The sequence below is a fragment of the Vulpes vulpes genome, chromosome 15, assembly GCF_048418805.1.
Source record: "Vulpes vulpes isolate BD-2025 chromosome 15, VulVul3, whole genome shotgun sequence".
In the NCBI taxonomy this organism is placed as follows: domain Eukaryota; kingdom Metazoa; phylum Chordata; class Mammalia; order Carnivora; family Canidae; genus Vulpes; species Vulpes vulpes.
Window position 1 is genome coordinate 71,582,992 of NC_132794.1, and position 15,761 is coordinate 71,598,752.

The 15,761-nt window shown below is 36.5% G+C and overlaps 1 protein-coding gene across 24 annotated transcripts in view; it reads left to right on the top strand.

Annotated features, from left to right (window-relative positions):
* The window catches only part of MAP2K5 (mitogen-activated protein kinase kinase 5), a 259,266-nt gene that overhangs the window by 110,024 nt on the left and 133,481 nt on the right, over window positions 1-15,761 (top strand). For all 24 annotated transcript variants that reach the window (XM_072738900.1, XM_072738899.1, XM_072738891.1 and 21 more), the window contains 2 exons: window positions 967-1,028; window positions 6,811-6,859. In XM_072738900.1, coding sequence (XP_072595001.1) covers window positions 967-1,028; window positions 6,811-6,859 — 111 coding nt within the window. The remainder of the gene's footprint in view (window positions 1-966; window positions 1,029-6,810; window positions 6,860-15,761) is intronic.

Sequence of the window (15,761 nt, forward strand, 5' to 3'; positions counted from 1 at the left end):
AAATTATTTCAGTGATGTTACTGTTGGTATGGTCTCTTCTTTTGAAACTCCTTTCAGAGCAACCATACCTATTGGTGAAGTTCAGGGGATTTTAATTTATCTGTTTATTCATTTGACAGATATTTATCAAATAGCAACTATCTGCTAGTTATGCTTATTTCTAGATTGATGAAAATTTAAAACCAACAAGCAACATGCCCCTGGCCTTCTGTTTACAGTCTAATGGTTTTAGTTTGTGGAACTGCTAAAAACTGGATTTCGTAAAGATGAAGGATGTTAGTGAATACCATTTTAGTGAAAGATCTTATGCTGCAAGGAGATTGGTTTTTCTTTTTTACTTAGTAAAATGGTTTTCAAAGTGGTATCAAAAAGAATTTTTAAAACAAAATTCAAACCATTTTGAACTCTTAAAGTATCTTTGGAATAGACTGATTGCTTGTCTTGGTACTTAATTTGAAGAATAACATTCATTTAGATAGTTGTTAATATTGCTATTTTACTTTTTTAGCTTTTTAATGTATATTTTGGACCTTATATTAACCACATTTTGTTTGGTTAATATGAAAATTCTAAGAAAGAGTCCTGGATTATATTTGAGAAAACTGTTACACAAGGTAGCTACTTAAATAGGGTTGACCTCTTGATCTTTAGTTTTGTGTATATATTTAATTTTACATAAAGTGCAGAGGCATGGCCTGCCCTTGACTAGTTTCTTTCTGTTTGTGCATGTATGTGATTATACACCTGGAAATAAAATGGAGATACCTAGTTATGCTTCATCTAGAAGTATGATATTAGGTCATATTAAAATTGGACTAAAAACCAATTCTACCCTTGACATCCAATGCACAGTGTAAAAAGAAGAGAAGAAAAAAAAATATTCTCACAGTGAATACACAGAGGAGGAGCCCAATGCAGTATTCTGGTAGTTTTATTTATAATAATCCAACATATCTGTCTCTACAGGGGGATCCTTGGATGTATATAGAAAAATTCCAGAGCATGTCCTTGGAAGAATTGCAATAGCAGTGAGTATATATGGCTTCAACCTTATGAATTTTGGGTGATTTAATCCTTCTAGTCAAGTCTATTCTCCTTATATCCTCAGGATGTTTTCTTTTTGTCTTCAATCCTTATTGACCTCCAGGGCCTTCTCTCTCTCTCTTTTTTTTAAGATTATTTATTTATGTATTTGAGAGAATGAGAGTGTAAGAGCACGAGCCAAGGGGGAAGGGCAGACAGAGAAGGAGAGCAGGTTCCCCACTCAGCGGGGAGCCCCACACCAGTCTCAATCCCAGGATCCCAAAATCATGACCTGAGCCAAAGGTACATGCTTAGCCAACTGAGCCACCCAGGCACCGCTGACAGGGCCTTCTTAACTCTCTTGTCATTTTTGCTTTTTCTTGTTTTCATAGACCAACCCACAATAATAACATAATCACATGACATGCTTCAGAGACCTATTTTATTTTCTTGTGTATACTGACCTTAGTACACTTGTTAACCAGTAAAATTTCCAGGTTCTTCAACAAGGAAACAGTTTGGGGGACATTTTGTAGTTATAGGCATATGATTAGAAAATACATTTCAAGTCCAAATTGTTAGAATAAAACTATTTATAAAAAACACTACTTTATTTTTAAAGATTTTCGCATACTTTTTGTGTTCTTGGTTTTTCGTTTTTTCACCAGCTATGCCTAGGAATTTATTCCCTTTGTGATTAAAAGCAGTTTTTCTGTTTTCTAAATTCACACATAAATCGATGAAATAACTAAACTGACATTACTATAAGCTCCACATTTGAAATTTGGAATAATATAGGCTAAACAACATTTGAGAAAAGTCATGGGGTGGTGTAATAGTAAACAGTTGCTAAACTAAAGGCTCTCTGATAACTTAAGCAGTCTAATGCAGAACAAAGAGATTATATCATGTACCATTTAATTAAATGGCTGCTTTTCGCATTCATTATACATCAAACTGACAACTCAAATCCTTTAATCCAACATGGACACTTATTTAGTCTTAGTTCATTGTAATTCACAGCTTTCCTTTTTTCTTTCTAATTACTAGTGTGAACTGCCCAGGGTGATGAGAACTTTCTTTTCTGATGCTATTGCTAAGTAGCTTCTAATCTACATGTTTAGGTAGATGAGTTTAGTATGAAATTTGAGTACCTAAGTCACTATTTTAGATGAAAATAAAAATGTTTCATTTCCTCTTTTAATCTCAGAGGGGAATGAATGCTTTGTGGCTTTTGGCAGTTCTTGGCTCTAAAGTTTAATAACACGTATAATAAAGGGCAAAAAAAGGCAAGGATACCAATTGAAAAAGAAAAAAGTATATGAGTTCTATATACTCAATTATGTGTTGAACTTGGCTAAAATAGGAATCTGCCTTCTTCAGTTAGAGAAGCATGTTCTTCCTAGACTTCATAAATCTTACCTCCCTCTTGTAAAGGGCATCCACACAAGGCCATTGGTCTTTTCAATTCTACTGGAATGAGAAGCCTGCAAAGTGAATGGAGTCAGCAAAAATAATAATAATAATAATAATAATAATAATCTGGCTTCAAATACTGGGGTTACCTATTGGGTAATCAAAAATATGACAGAAATTATTTTAGTGAAAGGCACTTATAAAATAAGTGCTAGCCCAAAGCATTGTTTACATTTGCCCTTACATTTTTAAAAATTAGGTTTTTTTCCCCCCTAAAATGTGTCCAGTTTCTTTAGCTTTTATGGCTCATCAGGTCATAGTAATGAAAACTGCCTGTGGCCAGAGTAAAAGAAATGCTTTTGATAATTTTGCTCTTCATCTGCCACTTTTTATAAACTCTGCTGGGGTCTAAGCTTGTATAATGCCTCCAAAGCATATTTTTTAAAAGTAATTTGATTAGGCTACAAACTTGGATAGTCTTTTGTTGCAGCTCACACACACGAATGGAAGGATTCCCCCAATCAAAATAAGACTGGCAAATTGATGGTTTATAGGTCATGATTTGCAGCATAAATATTCTCACAGCCTGACTGAGTTTCCAGTATCCTTAGTTGTCTCTCTTCTACTGTTCTGAAGACAGATCAGCACTGTTCCCTTGAGTTCTCTCTACGAGGCTGAGAAAGCACATGGGTGCTCTTTGCCATGTCAGAAGTAACAGAATCAGATGAGCAAGGAGAGAATTAGGTGTTTATTAAATACCTCCTTGTGCCAATTGTTGATTGTTTTATGTGTAAATATTGTATCATTTAGTCTTTATAGAAAACTCTGTAAATTGTAGGTTATTGATCATATTTTATACATGTGCAAGATGAAGTGTAGGACAGTTAAAGTTATCTATAACTAATCAGTGAAGATTTAAACCTAGTGCTGTTTCACCCCAGGCCTCATGCTCTTTCACTGTGCTTTCCTAAGAGGATGAAAAAAAAGGAGAGGAAGGGCTGAAAAGGAGAACAGGGTTAAAGAGAAAAAAATAAAGAGAAAAGAAAGAGAAATATATGAGAAAGGAGTGGAGTGACACATACAATTGCTTCAGATTCTTTTCATGTCTTAGAATCATATCTAGGCATCTCTTCCTCCCCCAGTTAGCTTTATTTTCCAGGTTCCAATAATCTAGCATGCTGCAGATGCCCAAAGATCCAAGGTTTGTTACAGGATGGACCCCTGTCAGCCTATATGATATGCTGTTCGAATTTTCTCTTGTAGGATATATGGCAAGATAATATTTTTCTAGGGAAAAAAAATTCACATAAATTGGCTGATTTCAGCCTTCCAACTTGCTCAGTGATTTTTACCTGCTTCCATTTGAACATGGTCTCCTAGAAAGAGGAATGCCTTTCTGCCATTCCCTGCCATCCTGGCGCATTTTATTTTTCCTCTCATTTCTGAAGCAATGACACTGTGTACTGTATTTTGAGTGCTAATGTTGACTGAAGTTGTCCCTGAAAGGATGTGTACTTGACATGTCAAGGAGTGAGTGATTGACAGCAGATATAAGTACTTTTAGTGTCAAGGCTTTGTCAAGTTATTGTTGTGAAACCTGGCCTACTGAATGCCAATAATATCCTCTAGAATTTCAATGGACAGTTTTCTAGCCCCCTGTACACTGCTTTTTATATGCTTCTAAAGGAAAATGTAGTCTATATTGACAAAGTTGGAAGAATAATACATTCTTTTTGAAGCTCTAATAAGATTCACAATTTTAGTTAAGTATCATGAAATCAGTATTTGGTTTTACTTTTTTTCTGCCGGATTATCTGAATATATCAATCAATTGCCTTCCCTTCATGTGTTTTCTGGCTATTCCTTTTTTCTGGGACCAATTTTTAGTGGTGAACCATTTTTAATGGGAAGGTTGTATAATAAGCAACTAAGCTCCTAACTTGAGAAGTTTAACCCTATTTCCAGAACTCAGCAGTGGTTACTTCTATGCTAAATAAGATGGCCTCCTCCTACTACCCAAAGAGTACATTGTTTTCATTATTGTTGTTATTTTTTTATTGTTATTTTTGTAAACATTTAAGGAAATGCTTTTGCCTGTTGGTTGTCATTATTACTATTATGATATTTTCTCTTTTTTTCCTACTGCTTTACTGTCCAGAACAATGTGTTTAATTGAAATGTCACTTATTCCAAATCCTGGAAGAAATAATCTGCTATAAAAATGGATTCAGTTCTCTTAAAACAGACAAACTTATCGTGGAAATGTTCATAACTTACTAGCAGATATTTCAGGAGAATATCCCCCTTTAAGAAAACAATTAAAATGTTAATCTCTGCTGAACATGAATTGATATAGATTTTACCTTTTTCTAGATCTTTAGTATTTGGAAATTTTTTTATCCCTTCACATTTCTGTTTTTAGTATTGCTCTTAGTCTTTCTTGATCAACTAAAATCCTTTCATATTTAGCCCCAATCATCTTTTCATCATTTTCAAAATATGTATAATGGTAGGTTTCCTTATTTTTATAGTCTTGACTCTCTGTAGTCTTGACTCTCCTAAAATTTTCTATAATGGTGGGTACTTTTAAATTCTTGAGTGATAGTGGTTCATTCATTGTATCTGATACTAAATTATGAATAGTCAGCCCTGAAATTGATATGTTCATACTCATGCACATACAGGGTCAGTAGGTGTGAATAAAAACACGTGCACCCCCTTTTACAACCATTTATATAAAAATATTGCTAAAGCATTTAGTGATTAAACTTCCCACATAAAAGGCAGCACTTGTACCCATGTACTTAGGGTCTTAGAAACATCTTTTTTTCAGAATCTTATTTGACTAATTACCCTTAACATAAGCTGTTCAATCAAAACTCCAATCTTATTCGAATGTTTGTATTTTCTCACTTTCTTTTCTTTTTTTTTATTTTTAGAAATTTTATTTTATTTAAAAGATTTTATTTATTTATTCATGAGAGACCCAGAGAGACAGAGAGACAGAAACACTGGCAGAGGGAGAAGCAGGCTCCATGCAGGGAGCCCAGTGTGGGACCCGATCTGGGATCAGGATTCTGGGATCACTGCTCTGAGCCTTTCAAAGGCAGATGCTCAACAGCTGAGCCACCCAGGTGTCCCTCTCACTTTATTTTCTTAACCTGCCCTTTAAGCATCTTGCATCTGCCAGACTGGCTTGTAAGGCTAATCATCTTGATATACTGATGATATACTTGATATACTACTTGAGTATCATTTAAAACATTTTTTTGGAAACTTTTTAAAAAATTATTTTAAATTTACAGAGAAGTTGTGAGATGCTTCTTCCAGATGCCCCAGTTATTAACAGTTAACTACATTTGGTTAAAAAAATATATATATACATATTTTTTTACATAAATATACATTACACACACACACACCGACACATACACATATGTATTCTTTTCCTGAAACCTTTGAGGGTAAGTTGCAGATATGGCGCTTTACCCCTAAATACTTCAGGTATATATTTCCTAAGAACAAGGACATTCTCTCACATCATCACTGTATATTGATCAAAATCAGGAAATTAGCATTGATTGGTACAAAACTATTATCTAATCAGCAGTCCTAACTCAGATTTTGCCAGTTGTCCAGTAATAATACCCTTTCTAGACCAAAAGAATAAAAATCTCTGGTCCAGCATTCAGTCTAGGATTACACATTGTATTTAGTTGTCACATCTCTGGTCTCTTTTAATCCAGAGCAGTCTCAGCATTTCTATGTCTTTCCTGACCTTCCTTGATCTTTTTGAAGAGTACGTGGCCCCAGCACTTGGACTGTGTATTTTTACCTTGGCCTGAACACTTTCGTCTCTTTCCTTCACATCATTTGAATCTGTTACTTAGAGCTCAGCACTTTGGTAAAGTCTTCCTGATTATGGGCAGGAAAAGCCATCTCTGTTCCACCCATTGCCTTCATTCGTTAACTTTCAAAAAAATGTCTTTCTTAGTCATAAATATCATGACTTTAAAAAAAATCCACATTCAGAAGTATAGAAAAGCAAAGCCTTTCCTCCCTGCCCACACCACCAACTGAAGATGTAGTAGATGTACTTCTAGGTCATCTTACATGCATAGACATTCGTTTTTTTCATTTATCATGCTTTAGCTTCAGGACACTCTAAGCCCACAAAAGGAAGGGGGGCTGTAGCTTATACACTTGACATCCTCAAAGAGCCTGGTGCAGAAATGGGAGACATTCAATAAATGCATATTGGGGTTTTCAGAGTTTTAAAGGAAGAATTGTGGTTGATAATGATTATGTGTATAAATGTGGAAAGTTCCTGATAAAAATCATCATTGTGCTGTTTCTCTTTCTTAAATTTAGGTTGTTAAAGGCCTTACCTACTTGTGGAGTTTAAAGATTTTACATAGAGGTACGTACTGTGCTTATGAGTTCTGACTTAATTGTGAGGTTGGGTGGGGAGCTCTCCAGACACTTTGATTTTTAAATAAAATAAATGATCTGATATTTAAGCCAACTGATATATTTGGTAGTCAAAAAGATGGCTGCCTTATCCAGGTTTTTCTTATTTTCTCTTTCAGCTGCTCTGATTTAGATTATGAGCATAGTATTTTTGTGGGTACCAAACATGTAAAAAGATATTTCATAGTATTTGAAAGTGACGGGATCTTATTCTAATCTCTAACTCTAGTTATTGCAAAGCCTTCATTTTCTATACAAGTGCATCCCTTCCTCTTATTAACTCTCCAGGTATCACCAGATGCTGTTCCTTAAGAGATGGCTTCACCTACCTTGAAAGTAAAACTTTAAATAAGGAATCAGTGAATGCATCAGAAATTAGTTCCCTGGTCTATTAACAGAACACAGGAGAAAAATAATCAGATAACTGTTGAATGTTGTAGAAGGAACCTGCCTCTGTATTTCCAGTGTTCCCAAAATGTCTGAATTCATTTGGAGCAAGTTATTAAATGAGAAACATGACTAGAGCAAAACAACTTTAGAGCCTCGTATCACTAACAGTACTGTTTAATTTTACACATCTGTTTAGTCCCGCTTTATGCACATTTGGGGAATGCAACAGCATACACATTAGATGTGATTAAAGGAAAGTTTTTTTTTTTTTTTTTTTTTTTTTAAGGTATAGGCTTTGCGAGAGGAAACAATGGATGCTTTTAATTGTAGTATCACATCTGTCACTAAGGGTTGTTTTTGTTTTGGTTGTTTTAATGTCCTAGTGATTTCAGATTTCTTCTTAAATCCCTCGTCCTCTTTTGAAGAGGGTGTGTAGATTTTGACAAGTAAAACTTGCAGCTCTTGAAGGTGTTTATGCAGATTAAATAGAATAATAAACGAAAATTTCTCGTAAAGCTAGTCCCATCTATCTCTAGAGTATAGTTGGTGCAAAATGTAGACATGCAGGGTGGGTGAGCTGAGTTGTCTTAGTGTTACTCTTCCTGGGAAGAAATCATCATGTGAACACATCTGGTGGGTAAGAAAACCAATGGAGCATTTTCACCACCAAGGTTAAGAGAGAATGGTATTTAACATAATATGACCTATATTGCTTCTATTCCTTGTACTCCCACCTCCCCACACTCACCCACTCATAAAGTGGTAATAGCCATTTTAATAGCAGTTAACACACTGGTCAGTTCTTGTCATTTTATTGACTTTTATGGACATCTGCTATCCATTTGACAAAAGAACCCAAGGAAGGCATCAATTCTCAATAGCAAAGCCTTCATTAAAAGGACCTTGCCATGGAAATGCAAACGTTACTGTTAAAGTGATCCTTAGGATCATCCTATATTCTAGGCATATAGCATACTTCTGGCTTATAGTGAAGTCTTCCTAGCCATAACTTTCTGTGAGCAATCTTAGTAGTAGTAAGAATTATAGTAATAGCGAAATACTGTTTAGTTGTTCTGCAGTCATCTTTGTTTTTTCTTCTTTGCAATCACTGATTTTAGTTTTACTGTTTGTTTTGGAGAAATAATTGAATTTTTCTTTGAAATGGGATCTTGATAGGCATATTTCAAATGGACTTATGCCTAGGATCTAAAAATAAAGTCTAAGGTGTATATCAGTTTCCCAGAACAAGCATCTGTAATCACATGGGCAAGCGTGGTTGACCAGAGCCTCTCAGGGGTTCCTCCCCGCTCTGGATGCAACTTGATCTAAAAAACAGTTCTTGGGCAGCCCTGGTGGCTCAGCGGTTTAGGGCCACATTCAGCCCAGGGCCTGATCCTGGAGACCTGGGATCTAGTCCCTTGTTGGGCTCCCTGCATGGAGCCTGCTTCTCCCTTTGCTTGTGTCTCTGCCTCTCCCTCTCTCTCTCTCTGTGTCTCTCATGAATAAATTTTTTAAAAAAAGAAAAAAGGTTCTTTGGTCATTTACTGCAAAGTCTTCACTTTCTTTCTTTCTTTAAAAAATATTTTATTTATTTGAGAGAGAGAGAGCGAGAGAGAGAGAGAGAGAGCCCAAGTGGGGCAGGAGCATGGGGAGAGGGAAAAGCAGAATCCTTGTGGAGCAGGGAGCCTGATGCAGAGTCCCACATGGGGCTCAGTCCCAGGACTCGGGGATCATGATCTGAACTGAAGCAGACACTTAACCAACTAGGCCCCCCAGGCACCCCAAAAACCTTCCCTTTCTTTATAATTGCATCCCTTCCTCTTATTAACATTTCAGATATCACCATACACTGTTCCTTAAGAGATTGCTTCACATACCTTGATGACCTTAATGGCTTTCTTGACTGAGGACATAAAGGTTTCAAAAAGGAATCCTGGACTTTTACTTCTCTTTTCAGCCTTTGCTGGCCAGCTCAGTTCCTACATCACCCCTACTCTGCCATGCCACTAGTTAAGGGAAGAAGATAACCTGTGAGGGGCTAAGTGGGGACATTGGGAATAGGCCAACAAGCCCTCCCACAGGATTTCAGTTTTAAACAAATCCCATGGATGAATGTGCATCTGCATCTATCTAAATGGAAAGGCTAATGAATGACAGTGTGGTGAACACTTATTCCCTATAATTATGGGTCCTCAACTAAAGAAATAATATGCTGTGGTAATACACCTCATTAAATATATTTATCTGCTTAGCTTTAGAGTTTCCTAGTTATTTATGGAAACTTTTGCCTTCTGGATTTAAAAGCATGTGTTTTTATTGAAGAGTGGAAGAAGCCAGGTGTCCCTGTAGACTTTTGTGAAGCATTGTAATGAGAAATTTACTCCAGACTGAGTAGTTGTTAACTTAATATTTTAGAGGTTTTGTCCATATTTAATAACTTGGATTCCATAAAAATAAGATTAAAGATGCCTTTTTATTTACCAAAAAGCTATTTAATTTTCTCCCTGATTAAAAAATTATGGCTTTTTAGATCAGTTCAATCAGGCAATTAAAGATCAGAGCTTCTAAGTTCAGCTGAGGCAATTAAATAGGTAATATACTTGTTTATACACTTTTGCTATATAAGCTCATTGCTGTACCTTCTTAAAAGCCCATATACTCATTTTTGCTTTCCCTAAATGAATGATGATGGGAATTCTAGCTGAATATGTGTCACATTGTCAAATCAAAGGCAGTGGTCCTTTTGCAGGGGTGGAGGCGGGGGAGGACTGCTATAGGTACTGTGAGAACAGAGTGAACAGAAGATGGTGCAGAAAAATGCTCATGAATGATCTAAGTTTCTTTCTGCTTTGTCTGGGTATAAGTACCTGTGTTCTCCTCCAATAATGATATTTCCTTTCCTACAAATGCTGCTCCTAGAGCCAGGGTCTTGTACTTAAGAACACAAATTTTAAAAGGTGATGTAACAGAGATGCATTCAGCTACCTAATAAAAAGAGAGAGAGAGAGAGAGAGAGAAAAACATTTCTCACATTTAAATGGCTTCCTTGGAATACTGCAGTCCTAAATTTTTAGCTGTAAAACATAAATGCATAAATAGTATCTTTTGGAATTTATAAAACACAGTTAATGACTTCCAGACAAGCTGGTGAAAATTAAGAATCTTTCCTGCAGTGCATGTTCAGTGAGGACTGTAGAGTGGAATGGACTCTGAGCAGCAGCAGTAACAGCCCACCCACCCTGCGGGGCTTGTTAGTCTGGCACAGGTTTGTTTCTTTGATGTGTATTATGTCCACTGGACATTTTTTAGGAATTAAAGTATGACAGTTACTGTTCATAATGGATTATCAAATATTATATTCAATAAGTTTTTTAATTTTTTAAAGATTTTATTTATTTATTTGAGAGAGAGCATGAGTGGGGCAGGGGGGATGGGTAGCAGAGGGAGAAGGAAAGGGAGAGGGAGAAGCAGATACCCACTGAGCAGGGAGCCCGATGCAGGACTCAATCCCAGGACCCTGAGGTCATGACCTGAGCCAAAGGCAGATGTTCTTCTGACTGAGCCACCCAGATGCCCCATCAATAAGGTTTTACTATTGTTTATTTTGTTCTTTTAAAGACTTGGTTGAGGTATATGTACAAGTACTTCATAAACTATCAAATGCTAATAATGAGCACAGGTTTTTATTATATAATAATTATAAGTTAATCACTTCATCCAGTTAGTAACATACCACTTCTAGATTAAGCTGGGGAGAGAGTTTATTTTTCTTTGTATTACTGGGTCAAAATTTATGAAAACCTTTTCTCTGAGATGTGGTATCACATGAGGAACATAATTATTAAAAATGTTTGAAAGTTCCACCTAGATTAACTACTGTGGAAAATTGTCTTTATTAAACAGCACATGTGTGAGCCCTGTAAGTATAGCATATACTGAGTAAAAACAAAGAAAATGAACAGTGAGAAAGTCTAGTAGACCAGATTTGACATTACAGCAAACATTGCAGCTTAACTTCAAAACATACATCGCCACTAATGAGGTGAGAGCCCTGCATATTAATAAACCTGCAGCTCCAGCCATAGCCATCATTACCCACATCAAACATAAATACAAGATTAACACCTGTGCCATTTCTTTGGAAGATGTGAGAATGCCCTGGCAGTAACTGCTCTCTCTTTCCCTGAGGATAAAAAATAGAAATGGAAGGGTAATGAGAATAGAGCTTAGATTAAGAAAATAAAATTGGCAATCAGAGCAGGGCAATCTTACACAGATGGAGAAGTTTATAGAAAGAAAAAACCTAGATAGTTGGTGTCCCAAGACATTTTTGGTATATATGAACCTGGTTAATTTCATCTGCTTTTCCTACTAGGAGAGTTTTTTTTAATGTTTTTGTATTTTATAAAAATATTTTTTTTATTTTAAAAAATATTTTATTGTTTATTTATTAGAGAGAGAGAGAGAGCCCCCACACACATGTGGAAGGGCATGAGCAAGAAGGAGAGGAAGGGCAGAGTGAGAAGGAGAGAATCTTAAGCAGACTCTGCACTGAGCATGGAGTCTGATGCTGGGCTTGATCTCACAATCCTGAGATCATGACCTGAGCCAAAATCAAGAGTCAGATGATTAACCAACTGAGCCACGTAGGCACCCCTATATATTTAATTTTTTATGTTATTCTGGAGGCAAATGCTATGCAAATAGATATATGTTTAGACAGACTAAGTCTTGTGGTTTCAATATGCATGTTAGAAATGTTATCTTCTACCCCTAGCTTTACTTTTTATAAATCTGGCCTCACACAGATCTTCTAATTGGTGCTACCTTAGATACCAAAGTTGTGTCATTAGTTCATTCATTTAGCATCTCTTTATTACCTACTATGTTCTAGGCACTGCTCTAAGTACTTGGAATATATTAGTATTAAAAAAAAATCCCTACACTCATGGAACACATTCTAACAGGGGTGGAGCAGGGTTGGGAACCAATCCATAAATAATAAACAATAAAAAAGTAAATACAGTGTGTTAGAAGATGGTTAGTAATATGGAGGGGGAAAAAAAGTAGATCAGGTGTGGGGCAGCCAAAGGGTAGTACAGTGTTCACCAGGTAGGCCATGTACAGAAGTTGAGGTTGGAACAGGTGCTTGGAGGAGGAATAGAGCAGAAGACACCAGGTGGGATGTGTCTGGAGTATTCACAGAACAGCAAGGAGGCTGGTGTGTTGAGTTAGCAACTATTACAGTAATCCAGATAAGTTACAGAGGCTTAGATCAGGGAGACAGTTGTGAAGATGGGGAGAGGTAGTCAGATTCTGGATATATTTTAAGTGTGGAACCAGTAGAATTTCCAATTAATTGCTTGTGGGTATTAAGAGAAAGAAAGGAGTCAAGGTTGCTTCAAGTTTCAGCGGTGGTTCAGTATGCTAAAAAATGTCTCCTGCTACTTTTTTCTGTTAAAAGGCAGCCCTTCACTAAAATTAAAGAGAAAACAGATAATGTAAGTACTGGCAAGAATACAGAGCAGCGGGAACTCTCACACATTGCTGGCAGGAATATGAATATGGTACAGCTGCTTTGGGAAACAGTTTGACACTTTCCTGCAACATGAGCCAGTAGTCTCACTCCTAGTGGCTTTACTCACAGTCCCCCCCAAATGGAAAAAACCCAGATGTCTTTTAGATAACAAATGAATAAACAAACTGTAGTTAATCCATACAATGGGGTACTACTCAGAAATAATAAAGAACAAACTACTGATAACATGTGACAACATAGATGAATATCAAATACTTTATGCTAGGTGAAAGAAGTCCGTCTCAATGGGCAACCCTTGTGCAATCCACTTATAGGACATTCTGGAAAAGGCAAAACTATATGGATAGAAAATGCATGGGTAGTGTTGCCAAATGGTAGAGGACAAGTTGACTATAAAGCCATGAGGGAAGTTTGAGGAGTGTTAGTAATGTTCTATATCTTGATTTTGATGGTGGTTATGTGACTGTACATATTTGTTAGAACACAGAGTTCTATACACCTGTAAAGTGTGAATTTTACTACAGTAAATCAGATCAGACTTAAAAAAGGAAGAGAAAGAAGGAATTCTTTTCTTAGCAGTGTGGCGGAAGCTGTACTGTAGAAAGAAGTTTCCCCTGCCAAAAAAGCAAACCATTGGTTCAGAGGGTCTTGGTGATTGTCATTATCACTATACCTCATGGTTTCCAAAAAATCCTACATATGTTTGGTCTAGCAAATCAGTAGGTTGGGAAAAAAAAAATCCTTCATGATTTAAAGGACATTTGCAATGTCAGAAAGAGAAAGAGAGAGCGAGAGAGAAACTTAAAAGTAGTTGGTGTTATTGGCCAGCAATTGGGAGCATCTGGAAATTGGACAGAATTTTCTTTCATTAGTTAAGCCATTTTTTTCCCTTAGATATTAGTAAAGAACTGCAGGTGTGCAGCACTGACTTGGTCCAACTTGGACAACTTAAAAAGCTAAATTTCTAAGAAGAAATAAAGCTTTATTTGAATTCCCAGTTCAGTCACACTGATTGAACTGCCTCATTGTGTGACCCTGGAAAGACAGGTCTTTCCTCCTCCCTGGGTCTCAATTTCCTCTTATGTACATTGAAGGGATGGCTAGGTGATCACTCAAGTTCCTTCAAGCACCACGATTCCATAGTCAGTGATCCAAGACAGATGAAGTGTGACAGGCTGGTGGGGTAGGGAACAAGGCAAATCAGAGAGGTAGATGGGAGAAGAAAAAGATGGGGAATCCCTGAAAATAGATTATGCTCTGAAAATAGTAATAGTAGTAGTAATAGTGATAATAATGAATATCTATTAAGCATCACTCTGTACCAGATACTGCCCTAAGTGCTTGATATGTCTAAACTATTTTGTGTCCCTTCAAAGTAGAGAATTCCTGGAAGTGTGAAATCGTTCAAAGCTGTAGAAGAGACACTGTGAAATGCAAACATATAATTGAGAATTAAAACAATGTGACTTATCTAAGAAAATAAGTGCTTTTGGGTGCCTGGGTGGCTCAGTTGGTTAAGTGTCTGCCTTTGGCTCAGGTCATGATCCAGGGGTCCTGAGATCAAGCCCTGCATCAGGCTCCCTACTCAGTGGGGAGTCTGCGTCTCTCTCTCCCTCTGCCCCTCCCCCCTCTCCCTCTGCCGCTCCCCCTGCTCATACTCAATCTCTCTCAAATAAAATCTTAAAAAAAAAAAAGAAAAAAGAAAAGAAAATTGATGCTTTCTAAACCAAACTGGTGTAGTAAAATCAAAAGACATCTTTAAGAGAAAGAGTTTTTCAACTACAAAGTATACTGACATAAAATATTTTCATTAACAAAGAAATTATTGAAAAAAACATGTTGAGACACAATGTGGATGGAAAGCAAGGGCATTTTTAAAAACTCTTTTTATTTTGAAGCAATTGTAGATTCACAGGAAGTTGCCCCAAAAGGTACAAGAAATTCCCATGCATTCTTTTCAAGGAAGGAATTTGGAAGAGAATTGGAGGCTGATAATCCAAAAGAGTAGGCATGTAAATGTTAAATATATATGTTTGCAAATGCCTTTATGTTAAGATCAGTATAAACTTTAAGGTTCAAAAAATGTTAGAAGAATATTTGTATTACATCCCAAAAGTATTTTATTATATTTATTAAGTGAGAGAAGAGAATAGGATGGTAGAAGTAAAACCTTTGAATTCCTAAGGAAAGAAATTTTCATGTCAAGGTGGCAATGTTAAAACTATACCTTAGTGTATAGTGAACTTGGGATTTTTGGCAAAAACGAATTAGGGAATGATCATTTGCTGGATAAAGTGATTCTTTAGGTAAAGGATTGTTGGAAAGCATTACTATCAGTAGAAGACTAACCTGGTTAATTTAACTTATGAGAAATGTACACAAAACTTTCATAACCGTCGCTTTTGTAGAGATTTACTCTATGTGTGCTTACTCTTAGGTTAGAGTGAGTTTTTGATCTAAGCCATATTTTTGCTATCTGGAGGAGCAGTCACAGCTTTTTTAAAAGAACTGGTTAGTGTTTGAAGAACCCAAGTCATTTAGGAAAGAGTCATCCCCAGTTGGTTTTATGTTGGACATGAGAGGATGAGAGAGCCAAGCTCCTTCCCTGAGCTCTGTGACTGTCTTAGTCAAGTGTGTCGGGAAGGGGCATTTATGTTAAGCAAGTGCTAGTGATAGGAGCACAGTTACCTTGGCTCTTCTTTTTAAATCCTTCAAATATTGCCCTTTAAATGTAAATATTAATCACATGGCAGTGCGGTAGTAGATCATAACTCATGAACGTTTGTGTTTTTGAAGAAAAATAGACTTAGCCCATTAACTGAGGTAAACAAACTAGTTTAATGACTGTGGGTTGTTGGTTTTTCTCTAGCTCTGACAATCCACACAAATGAACGTATCTACAAATTAAGTCTCCTCCCCTACT